At 51.0% G+C, this 27,730-nt stretch overlaps 1 protein-coding gene across 1 annotated transcript; it reads right to left on the reverse strand.

Moving 5' to 3' along the window:
* LOC115271778 (solute carrier family 22 member 20) lies at positions 1-27,730 on the reverse strand. The gene is made up of 10 exons (XM_029914729.1): positions 27,356-27,730; positions 27,166-27,269; positions 24,613-24,767; positions 21,909-22,077; positions 21,258-21,381; positions 19,755-19,870; positions 11,577-11,791; positions 9,355-9,463; positions 8,978-9,181; positions 1-517 (listed from the first exon to the last, which is right to left on the reverse strand). The coding sequence occupies exons 1-10, from the start codon at positions 27,728-27,730 to the stop codon at positions 421-423; spliced, it is 1,668 nt and encodes a 555-aa protein (XP_029770589.1). The 3' UTR covers positions 1-420.

Raw genomic sequence — 27,730 nt, forward strand, 5'->3', positions numbered from 1 at the left:
AGAGCTTTAATCACATACCCGGCCAGAAAGAGGAAATGCCAAATGAGCGGAATGAGTTCTCAAGAACGAGCTGGGTGGGGCTGTTCCAGGGACAACCAGGGGCAGAAATGTCGGCCACCCACACCCTGCCAAGGCATGTTTTGAGGTGGAACAAGAATGAACAGAGGTCTTAAGGGGCGGATTCTCCCTCCTCTGGACCCTGGGCCTGTTTCTCTTGACTTTCTGCATGTTTGTGATGCCGATTTGCTGCTGCTGGTCAGTTTTCTTCCAGTGGCCACAGCTCTGGTTTGTCGGGTGGTAGGTGGAGTCGTGGGGCCACCACGGTCCTTGGCCAGCCTCACCCCTGATCATTGTCAGCATAAGCAGCAGTGGGGTCTGGACACCAAAAGGAGGTGCTGCCAGCACCAGGCTCTGGGCAGCCTAGATGGTTTCTCGGAGAGGAGAAACTCCCAGCTGCTGGAGAGAAATTTCTTCCCTCTTCTCTTCTGCATCCTTCTTGCAAAGACCTTCTCGGACTCTGTTGGAATGAAAAGGCAAATGGAAAAATGAGACGGAGAGGCAGAAAAGACGTGGTGAGAGGCAGACGGTGGGAGCACAGCACCCACAGGTGTGTTTGGGCTACGCGAAAGGCGTGCATCTCTATAGTCCCAAGGAAGGTGGGAGCCACAGAAGCCCTCCCTCAGTTCTCATGGGGCATTTCAGGGTACAGGGTCACCCCACTTCTGAACAGGGCACGAGGCTCAAGCAAACCTGCTGGTGCTGGGCTTGGCTCACCTGCGGACCAGACGCTCCCGTAGAGACTTGGGGGGTGGGGGGTGGGCACTGCCAGGACCCTTCTCCCCCTACCCCAGGTAGAGAGTCAGCCAGCCCTGGAGGCAGGGGGGAGTGGGGGGGGGGATGGCAGGGAGGCCACCTGGAATAGCCTCCAAGTCTGAGAGCTGCCCCATGGGGCTTTCTGTTTGCCCAGCCGCAGTTTTGCCTTTTTCTCTTTTATCCCTCGATCTTTGAAAGGATTTGTGTCAGGGGCGCCTGGGTGGCTCAGTCAGTCGGTTAAGCATCCAAGTTCGGCTCAGGTCATGATCGCAGTTTGTGAGTTCGAGCCTCTCGTCAAGTTCTGTGCTGACGGCTCAGAGCCTGGAGCCTGCTTCGGATTCTGTGTCTCCCTCTCTCTCTGCCCCTCCCTTGCTCACTCTCTATCTCTGTCTCTCTCTCAAAAGTAAATAAACATTAAAAATAAAAAAGGATTTGTGTTCTGGCCTCCTTTATTTTACTGCACAGACCGACAATGGTTTGTGCTACATAACTGTGTTCTTTTTCACTTCTTTCTTGTTTTGATCATTTACACATCTTGCCAGTTTCTCTGGTCTACTTTTAGGCGGTTCTGGTGTGAGAGTTTTTTCAACATTCAGAATGTTTTCTCAAAGTTTTGGGGCCCCTGGTGGCTCAGTCGGTTAAGCGTCTGACTCTTGATTTCAGGTCAGATCACAATGTCACTGGTCATGGAATTGAGCCTGGCCACTGGCTCTGTGCTGACCTCGCAGAGCCTGCTTGGGGTTCTCTGTCTCCCTCGCTCTCTGGCCCTCCCCCGCTCATGCTGTCTTTCACCCTCTCTCTCTCTCGAGAAATAAACATTTAAAAAAATGTTTTATCAGTGTTTTTATCCTTACCTTGTAACTCTTATTTCTAAGTTTTTAGTTCAATGGTTTAAGCCATTTTTGGGTGTGATTGTTGCTTCACATAATCACAAGGAAACTTTGTTCTTCTCGCTCTACTGTCCTCCATGTCTCTTTTCTGCACTTGAAGGCTGGTCTGACTCTGCCCCTTTGGTCCATCCAGCCTGTAGGGGCCCAGGGACAGGAGCCTGTCCACCTGCCCGCTTCTCCCCAGTTCTGGCTGATAGATTCCCCATCCCTTTCAAAGATAATTCCTAAAAACCCAACGGCAGACGTTCTCCAGATCCAACTGCTGCAACGGTTAGGCTTGCTCAGCATCGTTTTTAGAAGTCATCTTAAGGGGCGCCTGGGTGGCTCAGTCGGTTGAACATCCGGCTTCGGCTCAGGTCATGATCTCACGTGGGTTCGAGCCTCACATCGGGCTCTGTGCTGACAGCTCAGAGCCCGGAGCCTGCTTCAGATTCTGTGTCTCCCCCTCTCTCTGCCCCTCCCCTACTCATGCTCTGTTTCTCTCTGTCTCAGTAATAAATAAACATAAAATAAATAAATAAATACAGGTCATCTTATGAGCAAAGATGACCAGAGGCAGCCTGTTGTGGGACCTAAAATCCATGGTCTTCTTTTTTTTTTGATGCCTGAAACACAATCTAGTTAAAATCATGCTGGAGTCGGCCATGCAAACCGGTGGGCTGGGCTTCCGCCTTGGTGGGGCACCACGCCTCTTGCCGGAAGGCTGAAAGCCCCCCCCCCCACCTCTCTGAGCCCCCAGTACCAGTGGGAGAAGCGCCACGGAAGGTCACTAATTGGACCCTCGGCACTTCGTCCAGGCCCTGCTCCCTCTCATCTAGTCTCTCCATGACCTTGGCGAGCTTTAAGGAGCATCAACATCTTCCCAGACCCTGCCCTCGCTTCCAGGCCCCGAGAGGGGCTGCCCTAGGTCTGGGAAACGGCTGAATTGATTCTTGTCATTGCTTTCATTGTGTGCCTCTCCTCCTTGATTCCCAAAGAAAACCTGCTCAATATAGACAACTCGGAGATAAGTTTTATATTGAAAAAAATATTTTTAAGTTTTGTTTATTTCAGGAATCTCTACACTCAATGTGGGGCTCGAGCTCAGGCCCCTGAGACTGAGTCACATGCTTTTCTGACTGAGCCACCCAGGCACCTGGAGATCATTTTTTAAAATGTAAAGCAGGGGCGTCTGGGTGACTCAGTCGGTTACGCTTGGGCTCTGGTCCTGATCTCACAGTTTGTGGGTCCGAGCCCCGCGTTGAGCTCTGTACTGACAGCTCAGAGTCTGGAGCCTGCTTTGGATTCTGCGTCTCCCTGTCCCTCTGACCCTCCCCTGCTTGCGCTGTCTCTCTCGGTCTCTCAAAAGTAAATAAAAAAACATTAAAAAAATTTTTTTAATATAAAGCAGCTAGGAAAAAATTAACTGTCACTCATACTTTGAGGCCACCACTGTCACCCTTTTAATCTATTTCTTTCTCTCAAGTCTTTATTTCTTTTTGTTGTTGTTGTTTAGTTTTATTTATTCATTTAAGTCATCTCCACACCCAACATGGGGCTTGAACTCATGACCTTGAGATCAAGAGTCCCATGCTCCACCGACTGAGCCAGCCAGGCATCCCTTGAGTCTCCTGGAGTAGTCAATTAAGATGTATGGAGAGGTAGGAGGGAATCCCTGCAACTTTTCTGGAAGGTTCTTGGGCATTACATAATTAATTTTAATGTGCTATTTAACAGTATATTGTAAACATGCCCCATGCCCTGGAAAATTCCTCAGCAATGTAACCTTTAACTATTGCACAATATGTCATAATCTACTTAACTTGATGGAGATCTGAAAGTTTCCATTTTTTCCCTAACATATTAAGTGTGGTGAATACCCTTGTGAATAAACATTTACATCACATCCAATGTCCACATTTCAGCTGATTTCCTTAGGGCAGAGTCCTGGAAATGTCACTGCTGCTTAGAAGAATATGAAAAATTCTCCATCTTAGGAACAGTAATGCCCAAGAACCTTCCAGAAAAGTTGCAGGGATTCCCTCCTACCTCTCCATACATCTTAATTGACTACTAATAAATTTTGTTTTTTTTTTTTTCCTGATTGGGTATTTTAAAGTGACCTCTCTCCTGTTTTCATTTGCATTTCTTTGATTATGACAATTGTGAATACCTTTCCTCTCTTTATTTTCCATCAGCATTTCCTTCTTTGTGACTAACATATTCTTACAGAAAAGGGTTTTCTGAACAGGGTTATTGGTCAACTGTTCCTTTGTGACGTCGTCACTCCAAAACACTGCGGCATAAGCCCAACTGGGTCACAGAGGTTGACCCAACCCCCATACCAGGCATTTGGGCCATTCTGACGACACAGTGTCTAGTCATGTGATTCGTGAGGGATCTGGCAATTTACACAGAAATAATTTATGTACAAATGGGTTTTTGTCAGCCCGTGACGTGGAGGACGTTCCCTTTTCATATGCCGGGAACTGGTCCCTCTTGGCTTGCGGCCATCTTGGAGATGGGTAATTTAAACCTTGAAAAAGCCATTTTCTTCTCTTAATCCTTGACCCTAAGGCCTGTAGCCAGCACTCATCATTGTTTGATAAGATTAGAAATTGAGGAAAAATTGGGGCCCTGGGTGGCTCAGTTGGTTGAGTGTCGGACTTCGGCTCAGGTCATGATCTCTCAGCTCGTGGGTTCGAGCCCCGCGTCGGGCTCTGTGCTGACAGCTAGCTCAGAGCCTAGAGCCTGCTTCGAATTCTGTATCTCCCTCTCTCTGCCCTTCCCATGCTCATACTCTGTCTCTCTCAAAAATAAAAATAAACATTAAAAAAATACACAGGGTATAATACATTGAAAAATATGGATTTATAAATCTATAATGATACAAATAAAGACATAGTAAGTTGAAAGTTTGATGAGGAATGGAGTATTTACATAGTTTCAAAGTACTTCCCCACAACACGCTTGTTATAATTACAAAGGGGAGCCCAGTACCGTCCCAGTGGGGAGAACTGGCAGATACCGCCTTAATTTAAGGGATCAGGGGGAACATCACCAGTTAGAGGACAAATCAAGATCGTGCACCGCCAGATCGGATGCAATGAGCAGGACTCAGCGTCACTGCTTGACGGCACTGCCGGAGAGGCACAAACTGCAACCTACGACATCAGAGAAACCGAAACCAAGGGAAAACCCACGAAATAACTGAGGTCTGCGATCTTCAAATCAGTCAAGGTCATTGTTAACTCACAGCCAGCCTGTGGTAGCTCTGTGTTCTTCTTCAAAGACATCTAGAGCCAAGACCCTGACCATCGACCAAGACAAAGACGAAATGTACCGCCAGTAATTTAGAATGTGCTGTTAAAATCTCTCTCTGGGCACAACCTTTACCAACTTGTCTAACACTTTTTAATTGAAAGTTATAGATTTATGGTCTGCAAGTGGTTTACCCAGTTACACAACCTGATGTTAGCTGTGACCAAGGGAATATAAAAAAAACCCTCAGCAAACATGTGCCTTGGTTTCCCTGTAACTGCGTTATGTCACATTGCTCTGACCGCCCGTGACACATGAACAGGGCACAGAGGGGGGCCCTGGGCGGTGCCCTGGATCTTCCTGATGTTTACCTGAAGTTTCTTTCTTTGGGATGTATATGTTTTTTAAATATCTATTTTGAGAGAAATAGAAAGGGAGAGAATGTGTAAGCATGGGGGGAGGGACAGAGAGAGAGAAGAGAGAGAGAATTCAGCCTCCATGTTCTCAGTGCGGAGCCCAACTCGGGGCTTGATCTCACAAACCGTGAGGTCATGACCAGAGCAGGTCAAGAGTCCAGGGGCTCCTGGGTGGCTCAGTCGGTTAAGTGTCTGACTTCTGCTCAGGTCATGATCTCGTGGTTCATGGGTTCCAGCCCCACATCGGGTTCTATGCTGACAGCTCAGAGCCTGGAGCCTGTTTCAGATTCTGTGTCTCCCTCTCTTTCTGCCCCTCGCCCGCTCTCTCTCAAAATTAAATAACCGTTAAAAAAAAATGCTCAGAGTCGGAGGCTTAACTGACTGAGCCGCCTATGTGCCCTTGTGTGCATTTTCTTCCTCCTACTCTACTGTGTCCTCCACCTCACAGAAGCCTTATATCAGCGTGTTTGCGGGGTCATGTCCGTCCTTCCTGTCATAAAACCCTGAAGAGCTGTTGGAGTCGTGAGAGTCTGAGAACCCGAGGACCTAGTCCAGCCTGAAAGAGATGTGACACCCAAGTGCCACTTGTCATTCTGAACCGGACATCCTTTGCTTTAAACGATGTCATTGGTGAGGCAGGGAAGACTGGCAAAATGTGAATGAGGCCTGAGGATTACATGGAAATCATCTGTCAATATTAACTTTCTGTGATGGCTTTGGTGCTTATAGAGGAGAATATATATATATATTTTATGTTGATGTTTTGAGACAGAGACAGATTGTGAGCAGTGGAGGGGCAGAGAGAGAGAGAGATGGAAACGTAGAATCTGAGGCAGGCTTTAGGCTCCAACCCGGCAGCTCAGAGCCTGACTCGGGGCTCGAACCCAGGAACCACAAAATCATGACCTAAGCCGAAGTCTGACGCTTAGCCAACTGAGCCACCAGGCGCCCCGAGAACATCCTTGTTCTAAGGATATACATGTGCGAGGCCTTGGGAGACATGTCTCAGTAACTTCCTCTCCTGCGATTCGGACAAAAAGTTCCTTGTCTAGCACAGCACTTCTGCAAGGTAGAGATTGTTCCGAGTCACACACATACACACACACTTACACATGCACACACTTACACGTGCACACACGTGCACACACACACACACACATACACGGTTTTGAAAATAAGTGATGAAGGCAGTACAAAACCCGGGGCCACCCAGCAACGCTTGTTGAGCGTAGGGGAGCATCCCGTGTTTCTGGAAGTCACTTAGCTTTCCGCACCCCCCGGGAGGAACGGACTCCGGACAGCGCCAGCTAGGTCAGATCCAGTCAGCAAATTGTTGTGGGGGAAATGGCTTGTTATCAACTATTACGAAAATTAAACTTAGTTTTAGTGGATGGTCTCCATTATGTAGTTGGTTCATATCCATAACAACGTGCGGTAGATTTTTGCTAAACGTCCCTGGTGGGATCAAAGGAAGCTATGTTATCCCAACTAGAATTTCGTTTGGCATTCCTGGGATTGGTCTCTAGCCAAGGTAAGCAAAATGAGACCTTAACAACGCCCAGGCCAGAACTGTGACCGTCATATGGGCGGAGGGACGCTTCTCTACTTGCGTTTTCATGTACTTGCGTCCCTCAGAAGGCATCTCAGAGCACCTGCAAACAGGCTCTGGCTGGGGGCATTGACAAATATTTACTCAGCATCTGGGGTATCTGGACCTATATCTGTAGTGCGAGTGAGAATTAAACAGAGAGAGAGCAAAGGGAGGAACATTCCAGACAGAACAATCTTGGGGGTGGCAGGGACCAGATCCTGCAAGCCTTGTAAAATTTTGGATTTTTTTTTAAGATTTCAGACTTAAAAAATTTTTTTTTGTTATTTATTTTTGAGAGATAGCACGCTCAAGCACATGCGCGTGCGCGCACACACACACACACACCAGTGGGGTAGAGAGGGGAAGACAGAGGATCCAAAGAGGGCTCTGTGCTGACAGCAGCCAGATGCGAAGCTTGAACCCTCGAACTGTGAGATCATGACCTGAGCCAAAGTTAGGCGCTCAACTGACTGAGTCACCCAGGTGCTCCGAGATGATAGATTTCACCTTCAATGTCAAAAGGTGCCTGTGAAGGGTTCCAAGGAGGACTCGTGGGTTTCTTTATATGGCAAACCTTTCACACCAGCTGCTGTGTAAAGTGGGCGGGCACCATGGTGGCTCGGTCAGTTAAGTGTCTGACTCTTGGTTTTGGCCTCAGGTCATGATCTCACGGTTTCATAGATCTGAGCCCTGCTTGGGGCCCTGCGCTGAAAGCACAGAGCCTGCTTGGGATTCTCTCTCTCTCTCTTTCTCCCTCTCTCTCTCTCTCTCTCTACCCCTCCCTTGTTCATGCTGTCTCTGTCTCTCTCAAAATAAATAAATAAATGTAAAAACAAAGAGAATAAAGTGGAGGGGCCTGGGCAGGCTATGAGGTTTGTACAGTGTCCGGACCAGGAGGGCACGGTCACAGGGGGGAGAGATGACGGATTCTAAAGACATTGTGGAGGCAGGAACGGCAGGCCCTGCCAAAGAACATGTCCTTGTCCTTGACCTCGGCGAGTCCAGCCCGAGTCCATGGCTCAGGGATGCAGGATGCTCATGGGGCATTACTTTTAAGGATTCCAAACACAGTCCACCCGACAGGTCTCTGGGTATAGATGGGCTCAGCTGCGGGGTAAAGCTAGACTCAGAGAAAGCTGTAGACCTGGGCCCTGTTCCCTTCCCTGCCCACATTCCCTAAAAACAAGGGTCTTCATGGACCCCACTGTTGCTAAGAAACGCAACAAGTCTACCTTGGACTTAAAAAAAATTTTTTTTTAATGTTTATTTATTTTTGAGAGAGAGAGACAGATAGAGTGTGAGCATGGGAGGGGCAGAGAGAGAGGGAGACATGAATCCGAAGCCTGCTCCAGGCTCCGAGCTGTCAGCACAGAGCCCGACGCGGGGCTTGAACTCATAGACCGAGAGATCATGACCTGAGCTGAAGTCAGACCCTTAACTGACTGAGCCATCAGGCACCCCTACCCTGGCACTTTGAGAAACATCGTCAAGGACATTGTTGCTTGGTGATCTCTCTAAGGAGATCATTAGAGACATTTCTTTTAGTGCCAACTGTTGAGAAAAGTTTCACTTTCCCCAGAGAACCACTATCGCTTTTGCTCTCTGACAACAGGACAGAAGTTACTAACAGGGTCTCCCGGTCCGCTGCCAGGAAGCTCTGAGTCAAATTTGAAGGCCACGGTGGCGGCGACACAGGCATGTCTCTGCGTCAGGATGTGGCGCCTCTCCTCCCCACGCACCGCCGGCCCCGCTCCTCTGCACTTACGTCTCTGTCCTGTCAACTCCTGTTCCTGCTTTGCTGGGTCTATGCTTGATTCTTGGCCCTGTCTCCATGTCGGTTGTTGGCTCTGTCTTAGTTGAACGCTACGCCTCTTAGACACATGTGTGAGCACGGCTTGTCTCCCAATATGGCCCACTTGCCAGCCATGACATCGCCACAGCCGCAGGAGGACACTCGTGGCCCAGGGTTGTGTCATGGGGGGGGTCTGTCTCCCCATCCCCGCCTCCCATGCCCAGAGGCTCCTCACCTCCTCTCCATGGCCTCGATGGTCTCCACCAGGGGCGCATTGCGGGTCTCGGCCAGGAAGCAGACAGCCAGCCCGGCCACGATCGAAGTGGCCCCGAAGCCCAAGGGCGGCAGGATGGCGCTGAACTCGCTGAGCATGGTGACCAGGGGCGCGATCAGGCCCCCTAAGCGGGCATTGACCGAAGCAAAGCCCATCCCCATCTGCCTAAAAAGCATAGACCGGTCAGCAGTCATGGCCCAGACTGCCCAGGGGGCTGGGAGTGCCCGGCCCTGGGTGTCAGGGGGCAGCGCAGAGAGGAGAGGGGGTCCTGCTTCAGCAAGCCCCGCAGGTGTCGGCTTGGAGCTCCGCGGCTGCCCGGCCCCTCCCCACGCACCCACCTGATCTCCGTGGGGTACAGCTCGCCTGTGAACAGGTACACACAGATGAAGGAGCTGGCCAGGCAGCCTTTGCCGAGTGCCGCCTGGGCCGTGCGCAGGGTCTGCATACCTGCAGAGGGGGAGGTAGAGCAGGGGCTAGGTGGCGCCCAGGGCCCCCAGGGGGATCTGGGAGGCCGAGGGGTGGTGGCGGCAGCGGGGCTCTCAGGAAGGGGTGGGGTGTAGAGAGGAGGCAGAGGCTGAGGCTCGGAGCCCGGAACGGGAGGCGAGCAGGCTGTGATTTCCACCCGGGGCCCACGATGCCCCACATTGCCCTCCTCGGACTGCTGCCTCTGTCCACCCTTCCAGAGGGAGGACATCATGGGAGCAGTGCTCATTAAATGTTCGCTGTTACCCTCGTCAGCCTGTCACGCTTCTGGTTCCAAACAGTCACACCCCAAGGCACATGCCCAACATTGAAGCGATGGTCGCGGAAATCGTGGTGCCTTCGCTGGCTGCGCACTGGCGTCAGGAGGGCAGATTCCAGAACACTCACCCCCGGGCCCCACCCCCTCTCCACTCTATTAAAGCCTCCGGGAGATAGACTCGAGTTTGGGTATTTCTCTTAAGGTCCCCAGGAGATTCCGATGTGCAAAACCAGAGTTGTAAAATGTAGTAACAAAAAACTAGGGACATGAGACATTTGTATTAACGTGAAAAACATATTTATGTTACAACATAAAGTGAAATACATTATATAAATGTAAATACATATACGCATATGTGCATATATAGTCCTATTTGTATACATATGCACACAAGTATAATAGTATCTCAATTATGTCAAGTACAAAATCTACCAAAAGGAAAAAAGACTGGAAGAAAATGTGTCAAAATACCTATAGTAATAATCTTTCCATTTTATGGGAAGGAGACGAAGCACAGAGGGGTCAGACTAGTTGCTCAAGGCCACGGGCCCTCAGCTGCGCACAAGCTCTGGGGCGCTGAAGCTCAACCTCGGCTTCTTGCTGGAATCGCCGGACCGTTCTTTAACTACCTCGTGTCAGGGATGCCTGGGGGGCTCAGTCGGTCAAACGTCTGACTTCAGCTCAGCTCATGATCTCACAGTTCGTGGGTTCGAGCCCCACGTCGGGCTCTGTGCTGACAGCTCAGAGCCTGGAGCCTGCTTCCGATGCTGTGTCTCCTTCTCTCTATCTGCCCCTCCCCTGTTCTTGCTCTCTCTTTCTCGCTCTCTCAAAAATAAATAAACATTGGGGCACCTAAGTGGCTCAATCGGTTAAGAGTCTGACTTCAGTTCAGCTCATGATCTCATAGTTTGTGAGTTCGAGTCCTGCATTGGACTCTGTGCTGACGGCCTGGAGCCTGCTTTGGATTCTGTGTCTCCCTCCCTCTCTTCCCCTCCTCCACTCACAATCTGTCTCTCTCTGTCTCAAAAATAAACATTAAAAAAATTTTAAATAAGTAATAAACGTTAAAAATTTTTTTTAAATAAGTTTAAAAAAGGGTGTCTGGGTGGCTCAGTCAGTTAAGCATCCAACTTCAGCTCAGGTCATGATTTCACGGTTTGAGGGTTCGAGCCCCGCATCGGGCTCTGTGCTGACAGCTCAGTCTGAAGCCTGCTTCAGATTCTGTGTGTGTCTCTCTCTCTCTGCCCCTCCCTTGCTTGTGCTGTCTCTCTCTCTCTCTCTCTCAAAAATAAGCAAATATTTTTAAAATTTTTAATAAATAAATACATGCATACATACATAAATAGCTAGGGTTAGGTGCTGTTCCTTAACACTGGCTGCACTGGCCTGGGCATTGAGGGTTTTCAAAGATCCGGGGAGCCGGGATCACCACAGCCAGGTTTGCAAACCACCATTCCAGGGTCACTCGGCCGAGGCTCAAACCCTAACTTCCCAGCCCTTGAGATGGCCCCTGGCCAGGCTCCAGGTGGGCACACAGCAGCCAGCCCTTTGCCCCTCCCCTTGTTTTTATGCTCAGCCTGATGTCCTTGACAAGTTGGCCAATACTTTCATGGCAAAGACCGATGTCTTTGCCGATTCTCCACTCTGACAATCGACACGAACACTAAGTGCTTAGTAAAAACTCTGCTAATGGACAATCACTTCCTTTCCAGGTCCAGAAGCATACCTCTCAGCCTTGTCCCCTTGTCGTGCCTGTCGCCCAGCAGACCCCAGACCCCAGAGATTTCCAGGTGGTCACGGCAGAAGCAGACGGCTCACCTTCGGGCACAAACATGTTCGCGATCACCATGAGCCCGGCCAGGATGAGGAAGGAGGCGACCGTGGCCCGGCGGCCCACATAGATCATGGTGGTGGTGGCAACCAGCATGGCCGGGATGTCTATGACCCCGAACAGGACCTGCACCAGGTATATGCTGAGTCCAAACTTCTGTAGGTCCATGGCCAGCCCATAGTAAGCCAAGGAGTTGGAGAACCTGGAAGAGGCGGCAGAATGGTCCTGCTCCTTCCCAGAGTTCCCTGTTCTGGCCCCGGGGGACAGCACAAGGAATGAATGGCCCAGGTCCCCTCTCTCAGGGAGTTAAAATCCCCTGAATTTCACCCAACTTCCCATCCCTCCCCCGACCAAACCCAAGTCTGTGACTTGGGTCTTAGAACCCTGGCCCCCAACTCCACATCCCTGCCCAACCACCTGCTCCCTAAGCCCGTGGGTTCCAGAACGTGTTTTCTCCTGTCTGCACGACTCTAGCCCCTCCCCCTTCAGCCTTCAGTGGCTGATCTGAGCTTCACGTCTAAGAGCTGGAGGGAGAAAACGAGAGCCTTCCAATAAGGTGAAGCTCCATGGGGCCTTCCTGGTGCCTCCCAGTGTTTACTGAGAAATCGGCACCTGAAGACGGGGCTACTTCTGGTGGCGGGGGTGGGTTGCGGTCAATCTGACAGCAAAGTTGTGGAGTTCGTCTCTATGGAAATTTAAGACATCGCTGGGGCAGGGTCTCAAAGACGTATTTGTACATCCATGTCCATAGCAGCATTATTCACAAGAGCTGAAAGGTAGGAGCAACCCAAGTGTCCATCAACCGATGAGTTGATAAACAGCATGAGGTGTATGAGGCCACCGACTCAGCCTTAAAAAGGAAGAAATCCTGGCACTCCTGGGTGGCTGCTTCGGTTAAGCGTCTGACTCTTGCTTTCGGCTCAGGTCAAGATCCCAGGGTCAGGGATCGTGTCCCACATCAGGCCCTGCACTGAACATGGAGCCTGCTTAAGATTCTCTCCCTCCCTCTCTCTCTCTCTTTCCTACTGTGCCTCCACTTGCATGCCCTCCCGCTCTCTCCAAAAAAAAAAAAAAAAAAGGGAATAAATTCTGACATACGCTCCATCATGGATGAACTTTCAAGGTGAAATAAATCAGTCACTAAAGATAAATACTGTACGCTTCCACTTCTCTGAGGTCCCGTAAGGAGACAAAATCATAGAGACAGAAAGGAAAATGGCATTGCCAGGGGCTGGGTGGAGGGAGAATGAGGAGTTCTTTAAAGGGTTTAAAACACAGTTTCAGGGGCGCCTGGGTGGCTCAGTCAGTTGAGCGGCCGGCTTCGGCTCAGGTCAGATCTCACGTTTGTGGGTTCGAGCCCCGCATGGGGCACTGTGCTGACAGCAAGCTCAGAGCCTGGAGCCTGCTTCAGATTCTGTGTCTCCCTCTCTCTGCCCCTCCCCTTCTCATGCTCTATCTCTCTCTGTACCCAAAAAAATAAATTAAAAAAAAAACATTAAAAAAAAATTTAAAAAACACAGTTTCAGGAGAGTTCTGGAACTCAGCAATGTGAACGTACTTAACACAGTTGAACTGCATGCTAAAGAAAGGTTTAGATGCTAAATTTTGGGGGCAACTGGGTGGCTCAGTCGGTTAAGTGTCCGACTTTGGTTCAGGTCATGATTTTGCAGTTTGTGGGTTCCAACCCTGCGTTGGGCTCTGTGCTGACAGCTCGGAGCCTGAAGCCTGCTTTGGATTCTGTGTCTCCCCCTCTCTCTCTGACCCTCCCCCCCCGTATTCCGTCTCTCAGAAATAAATAAACATTAAAAAAATTTTTTTTAAAGATGCTAAAGTTTGTTATGTGTGTTTTATGACACTAAAAGCCAAACAAAACAAGGTCCAGAGGAGGGGGGCTTGGGATTGACCCTCATGAACCCCTGTGGGCCGGCCTGGTTTTGTTTCCTGCAGACCACATGCTGATACTGAGCGTATGGGGGGGGGGAGGCGCTGGCAGGGGGGTCTCCCCAAGCGGTGCAGCCTCTGTGCTCTTACCACTTAGTGAGAAACACCTACCATCCCTCCCAGCTACCCTGGCTATGGGCGTCAGGGGAGACAGAGAAAAAGCAAGACACTTCTGGAAAGGTGACATAGTAATTCCTGTTGGGCAGGTCTGAGGGAGTCCAGGGAAAATCCGGGTCTGACTTCTCCCTACAGGGGAGATGAGATGCAAGGCTGCCAACTTGTTATTTGGAACACTCTGGAAAACACCCCAGGATAAAACATCTTGTGGCTCTTAATACTGCAGGGAAGGAGTGCTTTGTTTGCTACGCCTTAGAGTAGAGATTTTGACCTTGGAGAGACCAATTCTGCCTCATCAGTCTCCATACCTGTCTGGACATCAGGGGCATTGCCCGGACCACCTCTCGATGTCCTTCCGTCCCCACCCCATCCTCCACCGCCGACCCTTCCCTTCTTGTGCGCTCCTGGGGTCTCAGCTTCCCAGACGCTGTGCCCTCGGGCTCTCCTTCCCCCTCTGCCTGGGATTTCTCGGTCTTCCTCCCCCTTCCTCTTTCTCTCCAGCGGACACGTCCCTGCCTCTCTTCCTATCAGCATGGAGACGTTCCATCGTGGATGAGATGGCCTGGCGCTTCCGGTCTGGGGGGGGAAACAGGCATTCTGGGAAGGAAACAACCTTGTCACGTTATTCAAACACAACACAATTATCCTTCCTGTTTCCCTGCCTTGGAGTCTCCTGAGTCAACACTGGGCTCCCTTCCTCGTAAAGCCTCCGCAGCCTCTGGCCCTCTAGCTGCAGCTAGGACCCCAGGGCAGCAGGGAAGGGCTCAGGAGGGCGGAGACTCCCATGGAAGAGCCCCGGACTCTCTCTCTCCACCCCTGTCCTCATCTCCCCTCATCTCCCCTCCTCTGGCCAGGGAGCTGCTGCAAAGCCGTACCCTCCTCCTTGGCCTCTCTGAAGGCTCCGGTATTGCAGGGAGGGGTCATGGATGGAGCCTGGCTGTCTAGCAGCTTCTTTCTTTCTTTCTTTCTTTATTTATTTATTTGGAGAGAGAGAGAGAATGAGGAGGGGGAATGGGCAGAGAGAGAGGGAGAGAGTGAATCCCGAGCTGCCTCCATACTGTCAGTGTAGAGCCCAACGCAGGGCACAAACTCAGGAACTGTGAGATCATGACCCAGGCAGAAACCAAGAAAAGGACACTTCATCGACTGAGCCACCCAGGTGCCCTTTTCTAGCAGCTTAGTATCTCTGTCCCCCTCAAGCCCAAACGGTTTGCTTTTTACCATGTGCCCCACTTTCATCTTGAGGCGAGAATGACTTTCCAAGGGTTGGGAGGAAAGATCCCATCCCCACTATATTATGTGAAACCGGCATCGTGTCCGAGAACCCAAATGATATTTTTCTCCTTGTAGCCTCTGCAACCACATCCTGTGTCATCAAAGATGATGAACCTAGAACAGTCTTGACTTGGTCTCATGGGGCCATGACGTCAACAAGAAGATCAGGGGCCCAAAACAAAGACAAAATTCTTACTTGCCTCCTAGTCGTCTTGTCACTTAGGAAATTATGAGCGTCTCAGGAGTTCCGTGGGAGGAACCGGGGGCAGAAACCAACTCATACACTTTCTCTTATCTCATATCACATAAGCTGATGGTCACAATGTCCTGGGATTAGGGCAGGGAATCAATACTACTCACTGGTGGACTCTATAGAGAAAATCTATGATTAAATAAATGTGAATATATATTTATATTATGGGCACAGTTTCTGTTGGATATATATTTTTTACATTTTGAAAAAAATTTATATTCACAGAAACTTTGAAACGACTTTTGGGGGTCATCATTCAGCCCCCCTACAAGTAGTATTCATACAGCGGAATGTTACACAACAAAAACAACTAAGTTATATCCTGCAACATGGGTGTACCTTACAAAGATGACCTTGAGCAAGAGCAAGTAGTTGCAAAAGAGTATGCGCTGTGAGATAAAGTTTACGTAAAATTCAACAACAGGCCAGGGGCGCCTGGGTGGCTCAGTCGGTCAAGGGACCGACTCTTGATCGCAGCTCAGGTCTTGATCTGAAGGTTGTGAGTCCAAGCCCCGCATTGGGCTCCATGCTAGGTGTGGGGCCCACTTAATAAAAAAACGGGGGACCTGGGTGGCTCAGTTGGTTAAGCGATAGACTTCAGCTCAGGTCATGATCTCACAGTCCATGGGTTCGAGCCCCGCATTGGGCTCTGTGCTGACAGCTCAGAGCCTGGAGCCTGCTTCAGATTCTGTGTCTCCTTCTTTCTCTGCTCCTACCCACTCTCTGTCTCTCTCTCAAAAATAAATAAACATTTTTAAAAAATCAAGAAATAGAGGCGCCTGAGTGGCTCAGTTGGTTGAGCATCTGACTTCAGCTCAGGTTATGATCTCATGGTTTGTGGGTTTAAGCCCTGCTTCGGGTTCTGTGCTGACAGCTCAGAGCCTGGAGCCTGCTTCAGATTCTGTGTCTCCCTCTCTCTCTCTGTCCCTCCCTTGCTCACACTTTGTCTCTCTCTAAAAAATAAATAAAAATTAAAAACAATAGGCTAAAATAATCCATAGCATTAGAATAAGGATTGTGAAGGGGCCCTCAGCAGAGAACCCAGTCACATTATGCCTGGACTTCTGACTTACAGGACTGTAAACTCAGAAATGGGTGTTATCTTTGTTTTTTTAAGTTTATTTATTTTGGGAGAGAGAGTGCATATTCTTGTGCAAGTGCAGGGGAGGGACAAAGAGAAGGAGAGAGAATCTCAAGCAGGCTTACGCTGTCAGCGCACAGTCCGACGCGGGGCCCGATCTCATGAACCAAGAGATTATGAGCTGAGCGGACGCTTAACTGACCAAGCCGCCCAAGCGCCCTCTGGATGGGTACTATCTTGAGCCGCTAAGCTGTGGGGTTTTTTCCACACCAACTTAAGACTAATACAGTGTGCAAAAAATAAAATCACTATTAAAATGGTTGAGGGACACCCAGTCAAGCTACTGGTTTCCATTTATATCCTGCGCTCAGTAATCTTGTTTGCCTGACTGGGAGTAGGGGTGAGGAGTGTAGGGGGTGGTCTTGTGCAGAGCTGAGCTCTCTTCCCAGAAAGACTGAACCATGACCAGCCAGGAATGCCACTGAGGTGACAGCAGCATTGGTGGGGAAAATGGACCAGACGTTCCGTTAAGATTCCTTTCCAGGGGGTGCCTGGGTGGCTCAGTCGGTTAAGTGTGGACGTTGGCTCAGGTCATGATCTCATGGATCGTGGGTTTGAGCCCTGCGTTGGGCTCTGTGCTGACAGCTCAGAGCCTGGAGCCTGCTTCGGATTCCGTGTCTCCCTCTCTCTCTGCCCCTCTCCTGCTCACACTCTCTCTCTCAAAAATAAATAATAAACATTAAAAAAAATCTCAAAGTAGCAAACATGTATTGTATTAACCCACTTTTGCAAGAATATATGTGCATGTCTTGTATGTACAACAGTTTGGAAGGGTACAGACTCATGCTGGCTGCTGGGGGACGGGACAGAGAGCAGAGTGGGAAGAGGCGCCTTCACTTTCCTCTCAAACAGTGCTAACAGGTGACACAGCTCGAATTTACCAAGTGTCAGGTACGGTTCTAGCTGCTTCACATACAATAATGCTTCTAATCTTCACAACCCACCTACGCGATAGTGTTTTTATGATGCCAGTGTTACAGATGGGGAATCCGAGGAACAGAGAGGCTAAGTAACTTGCCCAAGGTCACACAGACAGTAAGTGGCAGAGCTGAGATTCTGATCCAAGCAATTGGGTTCCAGAGTCCTTCCTCTTTTGGTTTGGTTTGGTTCTATTTTTTTTAATTGGAGTCTCGTTGGGTCCTGCCTCTTCACCAATGCACCGTACCGTCTAGATGTTTCTGAGTCATTTGCAAAGAAGATATTTTTTTCAATGAGTATGTGGTGTTTTTGAAATTTAGGGAAAAAGCCAGTGAAGAAAAAGAAATCTAAGTTAACAGAAGGCATTCACAACAGAAGTTTGTAAAAGTCTACTAGTTCCTAGCACTTAACCTTCTTCCCAAATCTCCCCACCTGCTGGCAGAAAAGCCATCTGGGTGACCCAGTCACTAGCTTCCGAATTACTTCCTTTTAACAAAAATGGGCCTGAGTTTACTCTTTCTAGAGGATCCGAGAGGGAACTTTCAACCCTGGAATTTGTTTGTTTGTTTGCTTTTTGTTTTTCAAGTAGGCTTCACACCCAGCATGGAGCCCAATGTGCGGTTTGAACTCATGACCTTGAGATCAAGACCTGAGCTAAGATCAAGAGATGAGCACTTAACCGACTGAGTCACCCAGGCACCCCAATCCTGGAATTTTTTTTAATGTTTATTTATTTTTGAGAGAGAGAAACAGAGACAGAGACAGTGTGCAAGCTGAGGAAGGACAAAAAGAGGAAGACATAGAATCGGAAGCAGGCTCTGAGCTGTCAGCACAGAGCCCAACGTGGGGCTCGAACTCACAGACTGAGATCATGACCTGAGCTGAAGTTGGACGTTTAACCAACTGAGCCTCCCAGGCGCCCCTGGAATTTTTAGTTTATGATATTTCTTCTCAGTGGAAAGAGGACAGTGAAATAGAAGCTCATGGACCAGGGGAAAGCCTGGGCCACCATGGTGACTACAGTAGGGTGTCTCTTCCCTGACTTGGGTTCCAGGGAGTCCTCTGGCTGCCCAGCACCAGAACTGCCCCACAGGCAACATTGTTGGGGCAGAAGCCCCTCTAAAGGTCCAGAGTGGAGGACAAGTCCATATCTCCAATGCACCAGGGACACAGCTCCAAACTTAAATCAGAGAATAGATTCTACGCACGCACTCCAACCCCAGCCAGGTGTGGGGTTACATGTCAAAACATGTAGTCCTCGGGAGGGGACAAGATGGCAGAACAGCAGGGAAGGTTTTTTTGCACCTCACATCCAAGAAATACAGCTAGATCAACACTAAACCATCCTGCACACCTAGAAAACTGATCTGAGGATTAATAAACATTTAGTTCTCAAAAGGACCTTAGAGGAAGGTGTCTAAGTAGAAAATTGCGACACCGGGAGGTTGGATGGCTTGCTCAAGGTCACCCAGCGAGTCTGGTCTTCTACCACTGCCTGGCTGGTTCCCACTAAACAAGAGGGCTGGGTCTGCCACAGAGCACAGGTCTTTCATAGCCCGTGTTCCCTGCTTCACAAATATCCGCACTTATTTAAATGTCCAGGACATCTGTCAAGTGAAATTAAAATGGTCCCCTCCCCTTTTTCAAGTCAGCTCGTTATCTTGGGATTTGCCAGCTTCCAGTCTGTGCTAATGGAAACAGATCCTTTTTGTATTTTTATCTATTAAAATAGTTTTAATGTTTATTTGTTTTTGAGAGAGAGAAAGAAAGCACAAGCAGGGGAGGGGCAGAGAGAGAGGGAGACACAGAATCCGAAGCAGGCTCCAGGCTCTGAGCTGACAGCACAGAGCTTGACGCAGGGCTTGAATACGGGGCTTGAATCCACGGACCATGAGATCATGACCTGAGGCGAAGGGAGACACTTGACTGAGCCACCAGGTGCCCCTCTATTTTTACCCTTTTTACATCTGCATGCCCATCTATATTGCCACTGTGAATTCCTTCCTGGTCGCCTGGCAAACTCCAAGGCCATTTTGTAAAATCCAACTAAATGCCATCTCCTACATGAAGCACTCAGCACCCCCAACCAAGAGAACTGCTCTAAGGACACTTGTCATAGCTCAGAGACACTCTTGTTTCCCTGTCTGTCCCCCTCTGGACCCACAAGTGTTTTTTCTAGAGTGGGACACTTCCCAGAATCTCCCAGAGAGCCCCAAAGGCATATCCGATGGGACAAGGTGCATTTTGGAAAAGCTGTGTGGGTGATTTCCACAGGTGGCCCCCCACCAAGGTGAGACCCAGATTTGGGGTCCCTAAGTCAGCATGGCTATCTCATCTATGACCACATCTCAGTGCCCAGCAGAGGGTCGGAGGACCCTGGAGAAAGGGTATGAAACAAGACTGACTTCACAAGGCTCAGCTGCTCGTTACATTGAGTATTTAAGAACAGACTTTGGAGGTAGGAATAAAAGGCATGTCCCTGCCTCATGGCAAAGACCTGGGGTTGAGCACATCACCTACCAGACCACCATGAGACAGCACGTGATCTTTCGGATGGCCGGGGTTCGGAAGAGGTCCAAGACCGAGTTGGAGGGGCGGACACTTGCTATTTCACTCTGGATGTAGGAACTCACCACCTGGGCAAGGAAAGTTTGATCAGCAGAAGGGAAGGATCTGGGACCCTATGTTCCTGCTAGGAGTCCCTTCATCTGTGGAGAGGAAGGTCAAAGTCGAGTGCTCTGGCAAGATGACGGCCTGCGTGGTGCAGTCAGTTAAGTGTCCAACTTCGACTCAGGCCATGATCTCACAGTTCATGGGTTCGAGCCCCACATTGGGGTCCGTGCTGACAACTCAGAGCCTGGAGCCTGCTTCAGAGTCTGTGTGTGTGTCTCGCTCTCCGCCCCTCCCCCACTTGCACTGTCTCGCTCTCTCTCAAAAATAAATAAATATTTTTAAAATTAGGAAAAAAAAGGGGCGCCTGGGTGGCTCAGTCGGTTAAACATCCGACTTCGGCTCAGGTCAGATCTCACATTCGTGGGTTCGAGCCCCGCATCAGGCTCTGTGCTGACAGCTAGCTCGGAGCCTGGGCCCTGCTTCCGGTTCTGTATCTCCTCCTCTCTCTGCCCCTCCCCCTCTCATGCTCTGTCTCTCTCTGTATCAAAAATAAATAAAACATTTTAAAAAAATTTTTAAAAATTAGGAAAAAAAGACTGTTTTTCGTCTCCTCTCCATCCTGCCACTTCCCACGGTGTGTTCTTAGGCAAATTCAAACTCCAGTTTCTTTATCTGCTAAAGTGACAATCAGATGAGATTATGGGGGCACCTGGGTGGCTCAGTCGGTTGAATGTCCAACTCTTTATCAGGTCATGATCCCAGGGTATCGGATCAAGCCCGGCATCAGGCTCCACGCTGCTGAGCATGGAGCCTCCTTAAGATTCTCTCTCTCTCCCTCTGCCCCCTCCTCCCATCCGTGTGTGCTCAGACTCTTTCTCCGTCCTGTCTCTCTCTCTCTCAGATTAAATAAACAAATAAATAAATAAGATTATGTACATCAAGGCCTGTGCCTGGCGCCTAGCACGGGGCTTGATAAATGGTACTTATTTATAATAACTGGTGACTATCTCAGAAATGGTAAATATTTTATGATGAGATTTATTTTATTATTAATGGGATTTATTTTTTTTATTATTGATTCTTTGACAATTTCATGATTTCTATTCTAATGTTTTCCTTTTATTATTTTATGTAAATTTTGGCTAGGGGTCCACCTGAATGGGTCCCCCCGCCCCCTGCATGGATGGATGGCCTGAATAGCAAACCAGTTAAATTACTTCTCTGAGCTCACACACCCATTCAACGGCAAATGTCTCTGCCAGACCGGAACCCTTCCTGCTCAGTTGATTTGCAGCCTCTTCACCTGGATGGTGGGCGAGTTCCTGGGAAGTGACTCCACCCTGGCACATCTTGAGACCACCAGCGAGATTAGAAACGGTTCCTACCCTTCCTCGCACCCATGCCGCCTACCTCTTTGGTCAGCCTTTCCCCTTCGTCCCTTCTCCCGTTCATGACTGCCGCCTTCCGAAGGTTCTCCGTGGCTCGCTGGGACTTGCCGTGGAGCAGGAGCCATCGGGGTGACTCTGGCAGCCACCTGTGACCGGAAGGAGGAAGAACGGCGGGGCTGAGCGGAGCTCACTCTCCAAAGCCAAGTACACCTCTGTTCCCCTTCTTTCAGACCCTGAAAGGTGACCTGTCCTGCCGCCTGCTGATTCCGGAAGACTGGGGGACACACCGGCTTCCTTTTTCCAGAGCACATCAGACAGGGAACCCCTGAAGGGGCACCTAGAGACTTCTACAGATCCCGTTTTGAATCTGGTTCAGACCCTGGTTTGGGGTGTGACTAAGGCATGGGCCCTCACTGGGCTGTGCCTCGGTTCTCCACCTGTTGTGTGCTGCAAAGGAACTGATGAGGCCAAACCACTGGAAAATTCTGGAGTCCTATACTAGTGTAAGGGATCTTATTGGATCTTCCCAATAGTCATGGGCAGTACCTGTGAGCCCATGGTCTCCACAGGCATCGACCCTCGTTTGGGGGTCACTGCATACCCCAAACTTGTCATCGGTGCAGGCTTAGCCCCACAGGTGCACCCTCCCATGCCCCTCTTGGTCAGGACATACCAAGAATAGAGGAAGAAGATGAGGAAAGGAACAGAGACAGCAAACTGTAGCCACCGCCAGGGGCGGATCACGTATGCCACTCCGGCCAGGATGAGCTGACCCAGGGTAAAGGAGTACCCCAGCAAGACCCCTGCCACGGTCCGGCCCCGGGTGGGCATCCACTCCACGACTGCAGAGAAAAGCAGGACAACGATCAGTGGGATGCATAGTCCATAGTTGTCTCATTCCCCTGTGCCCTTTTATAGGGACTCTGTGGCCATCTGAAATTTTTCCAGAGACCTGCTGAGACACAGGTGCATCAAAGAACTAACTATAGCCAATAAAACCGTAAGAATGTTAGGAAAAATCATGGCATTTTTTTTCAGTCCTAGAGTCAGAAAAAGCTTTTCTAAGTCTTATGGGGCGTTTGGGTGGCTCAGTCAGTTAAGCGTCCGACTTCGGCTCAGGTCATGATCTCGCAGTTTGTGGGTTCGAGCCCCGCATTGGGCTCTATGCTGACAGATCAGAGCCTGGAGCCTGCTTTGGATTCTGTGTCTCCTTCTCTCTCTGCCCCTCCCCCACATGTGCTCTCCCTCTCTCTGTCTTTCAAAAATAAATAAATGTAAAAAATTTAAAAAAAAAGTCCTAAAACCCAGAAGCAGCAAAAGGGAAAATCAACAAAACTTGACTTTACAAAAACAAAGACATCTGAATATAAACAGACACCGTAAGCCAAGTCACAAAGTCAGCAAACACGAGTAAACAAAACATTTGCAACTCAAATTACAGATAAAGGGTGAATTTCCCTGGTATGGAGCGTTCTTACAAGTCAATAGGAAAACAATGAAAAGACAAAAAAACACAAAACAACAAAAACCCCACAAAAAACAAAAAACAAAACAACAGGCAAAAGATGTAAATGGTTGGTAGAAAGAAAATAAATGGCTCTTAATTACATGATTATTTTGTAAATAGCAAAAACTTGGAAACAACCTACGTGGCTATCCACGGGGAACTGGGTAATAAATCATGCGTGCTCCTACAAGGCAAACCCAACGAATTAATGAGAACAGTTCTTTCCCATGAGCAGCCAGCTCGAGTATCCAGTCCATCAGCAAATCCTGTTGCTTTCACCGGAAGGATCCAGCAGAACCCCTCCCACTTCCTCCTGCTATCCCCTGGCCCAAGCCGGTCTGTGGTTTGCTGGTGACCCTGTGTGGGAGCCTCGGAACTGGCCTCCATGGGGATTCTGGGAAATATGCTAAGTCAGATCAGGTCAGGCCTCTCCTCAGCTCCGGGTCCTCCAGGAGTCCCCATCTTGCTCAGAGTCAAAGCCAAAGTCGTGTGAATGGCCACAGGCCTAAGGATCTGCGCCCCCCGCCCCCCGCAACTCCCTGATCTTATCTGTCACCACTCCCCTCCTCACCCCGTGCTCTGCTCCAGCCACAAGGACCCCCTCCTCTGGAGCCCACTAGAAACACACGCCCCGGTGTCTTTGCCTAGAATGTTCTTCCCCCGGATAGCTGCGGATGCCCTCCCTCCCTCCCTTCTGCAAGCTCGGCTCGGTGACCCCTGTCAGTAAGGACTTTCCCTGGCCTCTACCTACTTGTGTTATCACCGTTTTTCCTGCACAAAAGCCTGGGCTCCGCACGAGCAGGGACCCGCCTCATTCATTGCTCCACCTCCAATACATAGCGGTGCATGTATGTGTGCATAGGGGTGTGTGTATACGGGTGCATGTGTGTGTGAGTGTGTGTGTTGTGCGTGTGTGTGTGTGTGTGTGTGTGTGTACAGGGGTGTGTGTGTCATAGAGGCGATTCTAGCATGAGATGGGTCATGCATGTCCCTTCCTGCCTTCAGAATCCATGGGCCATCCCAAAGCCTAAGGCAAGTGGGGCTGGGATGGGCTGGGATCCTGCATGAGCTCAGCAACCTTTGATGTCCTGATTGGGGGGGGGGGGGGTCAAGTGTGGAGCCTGATACATCCTAGTTCTCCAGCCCCATGATTTCTCCCAGCCCTGAAATGAAAGACCCATTCTGTCTTTGGCAGCCGTCTCTGGATCCCTCAAACCACCTTCCCACCACCCCCACTCCCGGCCCCGGAGCCTGTCCCAGGAGCAAACTAAGCCATCAGCAAAGGCAGGCGGCAAGCCTGTATCCACCATGGTTTCCTGCTGCCAGACAGGGTGCCGGGTCAGAGCCTTTGGGAGCTGCCTGAAACCAGCCTGGAGTGAGGACCCACCGTGTTACTTTGGGCAGGGGAGGGGGGTGTTCCTACCTGGCTTCCAGGGGCCAGGTCTCCACCACGGCGCTAAGGAGTCACCACTTTTGCAGCCTGGGCGAACCCTGTCCCTTTGGGAGCCACATAATGTCGGGCTGCCCACAGCCTCCGGGGCCGCTGTCTCACCTCCCTTCTGTGTCCCCACCCTGAGCCCACAACGAGCCTGGCATACAGAAGGTGCTCACTGAGTGGTTACTGTTGACAATTTCACACAGGAAATCATCCAACCTTCTCAGCGCACAGGTGAGCAAATGGAAAGCCAGGGTCCCCAGCAGGGCCATGGCTGAGAGCCCAGGTCGCCCAAGAACCCTGGGCTGGGGGTTCTGAGTGGAGGCTCCTGGTGAGAACGCCAGCACGACAAACACAATAGGGCGGCCACCCCCTCCCTCCCGCTCCGTGTCTGCAAGCCCCCCTCCCCTCCAGGCCCCTCCTGGCGGGACTCACCCAGGGAGAGGGAGTTGAGGATGATGCCGGAGAAGGTCATGCCCATCAGGAACCGGAAGACACAGTAGGCACCGAACGAGCCAAAGTACGCCGTGGCGGCCCCCGAAACTGCCAGCTGCAGGTAGGACCAGACCAGGGGGCCCTTGCGGCCCAGCCTGGCCGGCACCAGACACAAGGTCAGGTTCAGAGGCAGCAGCAGCAGGGAGGGCAGGAGGAAGCCCCCCCCCAGGCCCCTCCCTCGAAACAGAACACGGGCTGAGGCCCAGGCCCTGGGGGCAGAGGTCGGGGGTGGGGGGAGGGCGGTGTGCAAGAAAATCGAAGGTGAGGAGGTGTATTTTCTCTTTTGTTCCTTCACCCACGGAGTCTTCCTGGGCCCCCATCCCACCTCCTAATTTTTGGGCTTGGGGAAAGTCAGGGACTCTGCAAAGGTCCAGAGGCAGGTGCAGCTGGTGGGGAGAAGGTCTCTGAGTGACCTTCTGGCCGGAGGCCTCGCCCCAGAACTCATGGGCCAGTGGGAGCAGGAGCCCAGGATCAAGTCTTCATGTAAGCGGGTCACGTTGGGGAGGTCGGGTGGCTTGTCACACCCCAAAAGGGTCAAGGTCAGGGCTGGGGTGGCAGGGGTATCCCAGTCTGGCTCTGGCGCTGCCCCATTTGTTAAGTGACGGTCCAGGCCCGCCACCCTCGTGGGGCTGGGAGGGCAGTGGGCCGGGAAGGGGGCGGCCAGCATTTCTTCTCCACATACCCCTTGACACAGTCTTTCGTTCACTTGTTCTTTTTCAGGGGTGGGGAGGGGCAGAGAGAGAAGGAGAGAGAGAATCTTAGGCAGGCTCTATGCTCGGTGTGGAGCCCAATGCAGGGCTCTATCTCACGACCCTGGGACCATGACCTGAGCTGAAATCAAGAGCTGGACACGTGACTGACTAAGCCACCCAGGTGCTCCTCATTCATTTTTTAAAATATTTATTTATTTTTGAGAGAGAGAAAAAAACAATGCGAGCAGGGGAGGGGCAGAGGGAGAGGGAGACAGAATTGGAAGCAGGCTTCAGGCTCCAAGCTGTCAGCACAGAGCCCCATGCAGGCCTCGAACCCACCAACTGTGAGATCATGACCTGAGCCGAAGTCAGACGCTTAATCGAATGAGCCACTCAGGTGCCCCTCATTCTTTTTTCCTTTTTTAAGTTTATTTTTATTTATTTTTGAGAAAGAGATGAGAGTGAACAGGGGAGGGGCAGAGAGAGAGGGAGACAGAAGAATCCCAAGCAGACTCTGTGCTGTCACCAACCCGTGAGATCATGACCTGAGACGAAATCAAGAGTCAGAGGCTTAAAGGACGGGGCCACCCAGGTGCCCCCAAGTAACAGTCCTGCACTGGGGGCTGGGGACAAGCTCACACGTAGGAAGACCAGGCTGTGCTGTGACACAGGGTGACAGGCGATGTGACAGAGCTGCCCCCAGGGGCCTGAGGCACGCAGCGCAGGGGGGAGTCTGCCCTCCAGGGTGGGGGAGGGCCCCCCCTGAATCTGCAGGGAGGGAGAGGTGAGGGGGAGGGAGAAGGGAGGAAGAACTGGAAGGCAGGGGAGGGGACAGAGGAGGCACAGAGCTGACAGCAGGAGAGCCTCGGGCCTGGTGCATTTCCCGGGTTCTCTCTCTAGATGGGCTGGTGCCGGGTCCTCCCAAGGCAGAACGCAGCCGGGGCAGGAGGGAGGCGGGAGGGCTCTTTCTAAAGGAAGACGCAGAGGCCTCCAAGTGAAGAGAAAGCCGGGGACAGAAGTCCGAGTGGCGTGTGGGACAGGGCACGTGTCCCGCTGGCTTGGACTGCCTGAAGTCACAAAGCACCTGGTAAGACACCCAGAAATCAGGCCGCCCTTCAGAAATGACTGGACAGTGGGGCCGGTGTGGGAAGGGGACCCTTCTCACCATGCCCTCTCCTACCTTCTGGACTTTTCAACCATGTGAATGTATTGTATATATACCAATAAACCTCAATCAAGAAATACTAGGGAAGCCTGGGGGCGCTCAGGCAGTTAAGCGGCACCTGAGTGGCTCAGCTGGTTAAGTGGCTGACTTCAGCTCAGGTCATGATCTCACGGTTTGTGGGTTCGAGCCTCATGTCGGGCTCTGTGCTGACAGCTCAGAGCTTGGAGCCTGCTTTGAATTCTGTGTCTCCCTCTCTCTCCCTCTGCCCCTCCCCGACTCGTCCTTGGTCTCTTTCTGTCTCAAAAATAAACATTAAAAAAAATTTAAGACCATGGGGGAAGAGAAGGGGAACAACAAAGTTACAAACAGGGAGGGAGGCAAACCATAAGAGACTCTCAAGCACAGAGAGCAAACTGAGGGTTGATGCGGGGAGGGGGAGAGGGGGTGATGGGCCCGGAGAAGGGCACTTGTTGGGATGAGCACTGGGTGTTGTATGGAAGCCAATTGAACAATACATTATATTTTAAAATGATTTTTAAAATGACATTTAAGCAAAAAAAAATTTTTTTTAATGCAGAGAAGAGAAAAATTAATGGAGAGGCTCCGTGGCGGGGACCCTCCTCCCTAAAGGCTCACCTGTCCGCGAGGCTGCCAAACACAGCGGCGCCCACCAGCACCCCTGCCATGTAGATGGACTGGGCCAGGTCGCGGAGGGGGCGGGCCTCACACACCAGGTCCCACTGGGGAGAAGCGGGGGGAGAGAGAGACGTTCCAGCCTTGGCCTTGGGCAACAGCCCCCCTCCGCCCCCTCCCCGCCCCTGCTGACCTCCATCACGATGGTGGACGGGAAAACGCTGCGGTCGTAGACCCAGCCGTCCCTGCAGCCCTCCGTGGCCACCCCGCGGACAGACGTGTTGTGGCTCAGGAGGGTCCACTGAGGCTCCGTGAAGCGCCGGCATGGCTCGGGGGCCCCCAGATGGTCCAGGGGTACGGTGGCCCTAAGCCAGGACCCCGAGTTGTTGGTGGCGGCCACCGTGTGGTTGGCGGGGCCCTGGCAGTGGTGGCGAGGCACGGCAGCCGTGAAGTTCTGCAGGAAATTGTGACAGGCCAGCAGGCTGCAAGGCAGCAGCAGCAGGCCGGTGTAGATGAGCTGGAAGCAACCCACTCCCCCTAGGTTGTCCAGCAGGTCTGTGAAGGCCAT

Source organism: Suricata suricatta, chromosome 11 (assembly GCF_006229205.1).
Source record: "Suricata suricatta isolate VVHF042 chromosome 11, meerkat_22Aug2017_6uvM2_HiC, whole genome shotgun sequence".
NCBI lineage: Eukaryota > Metazoa > Chordata > Mammalia > Carnivora > Herpestidae > Suricata > Suricata suricatta.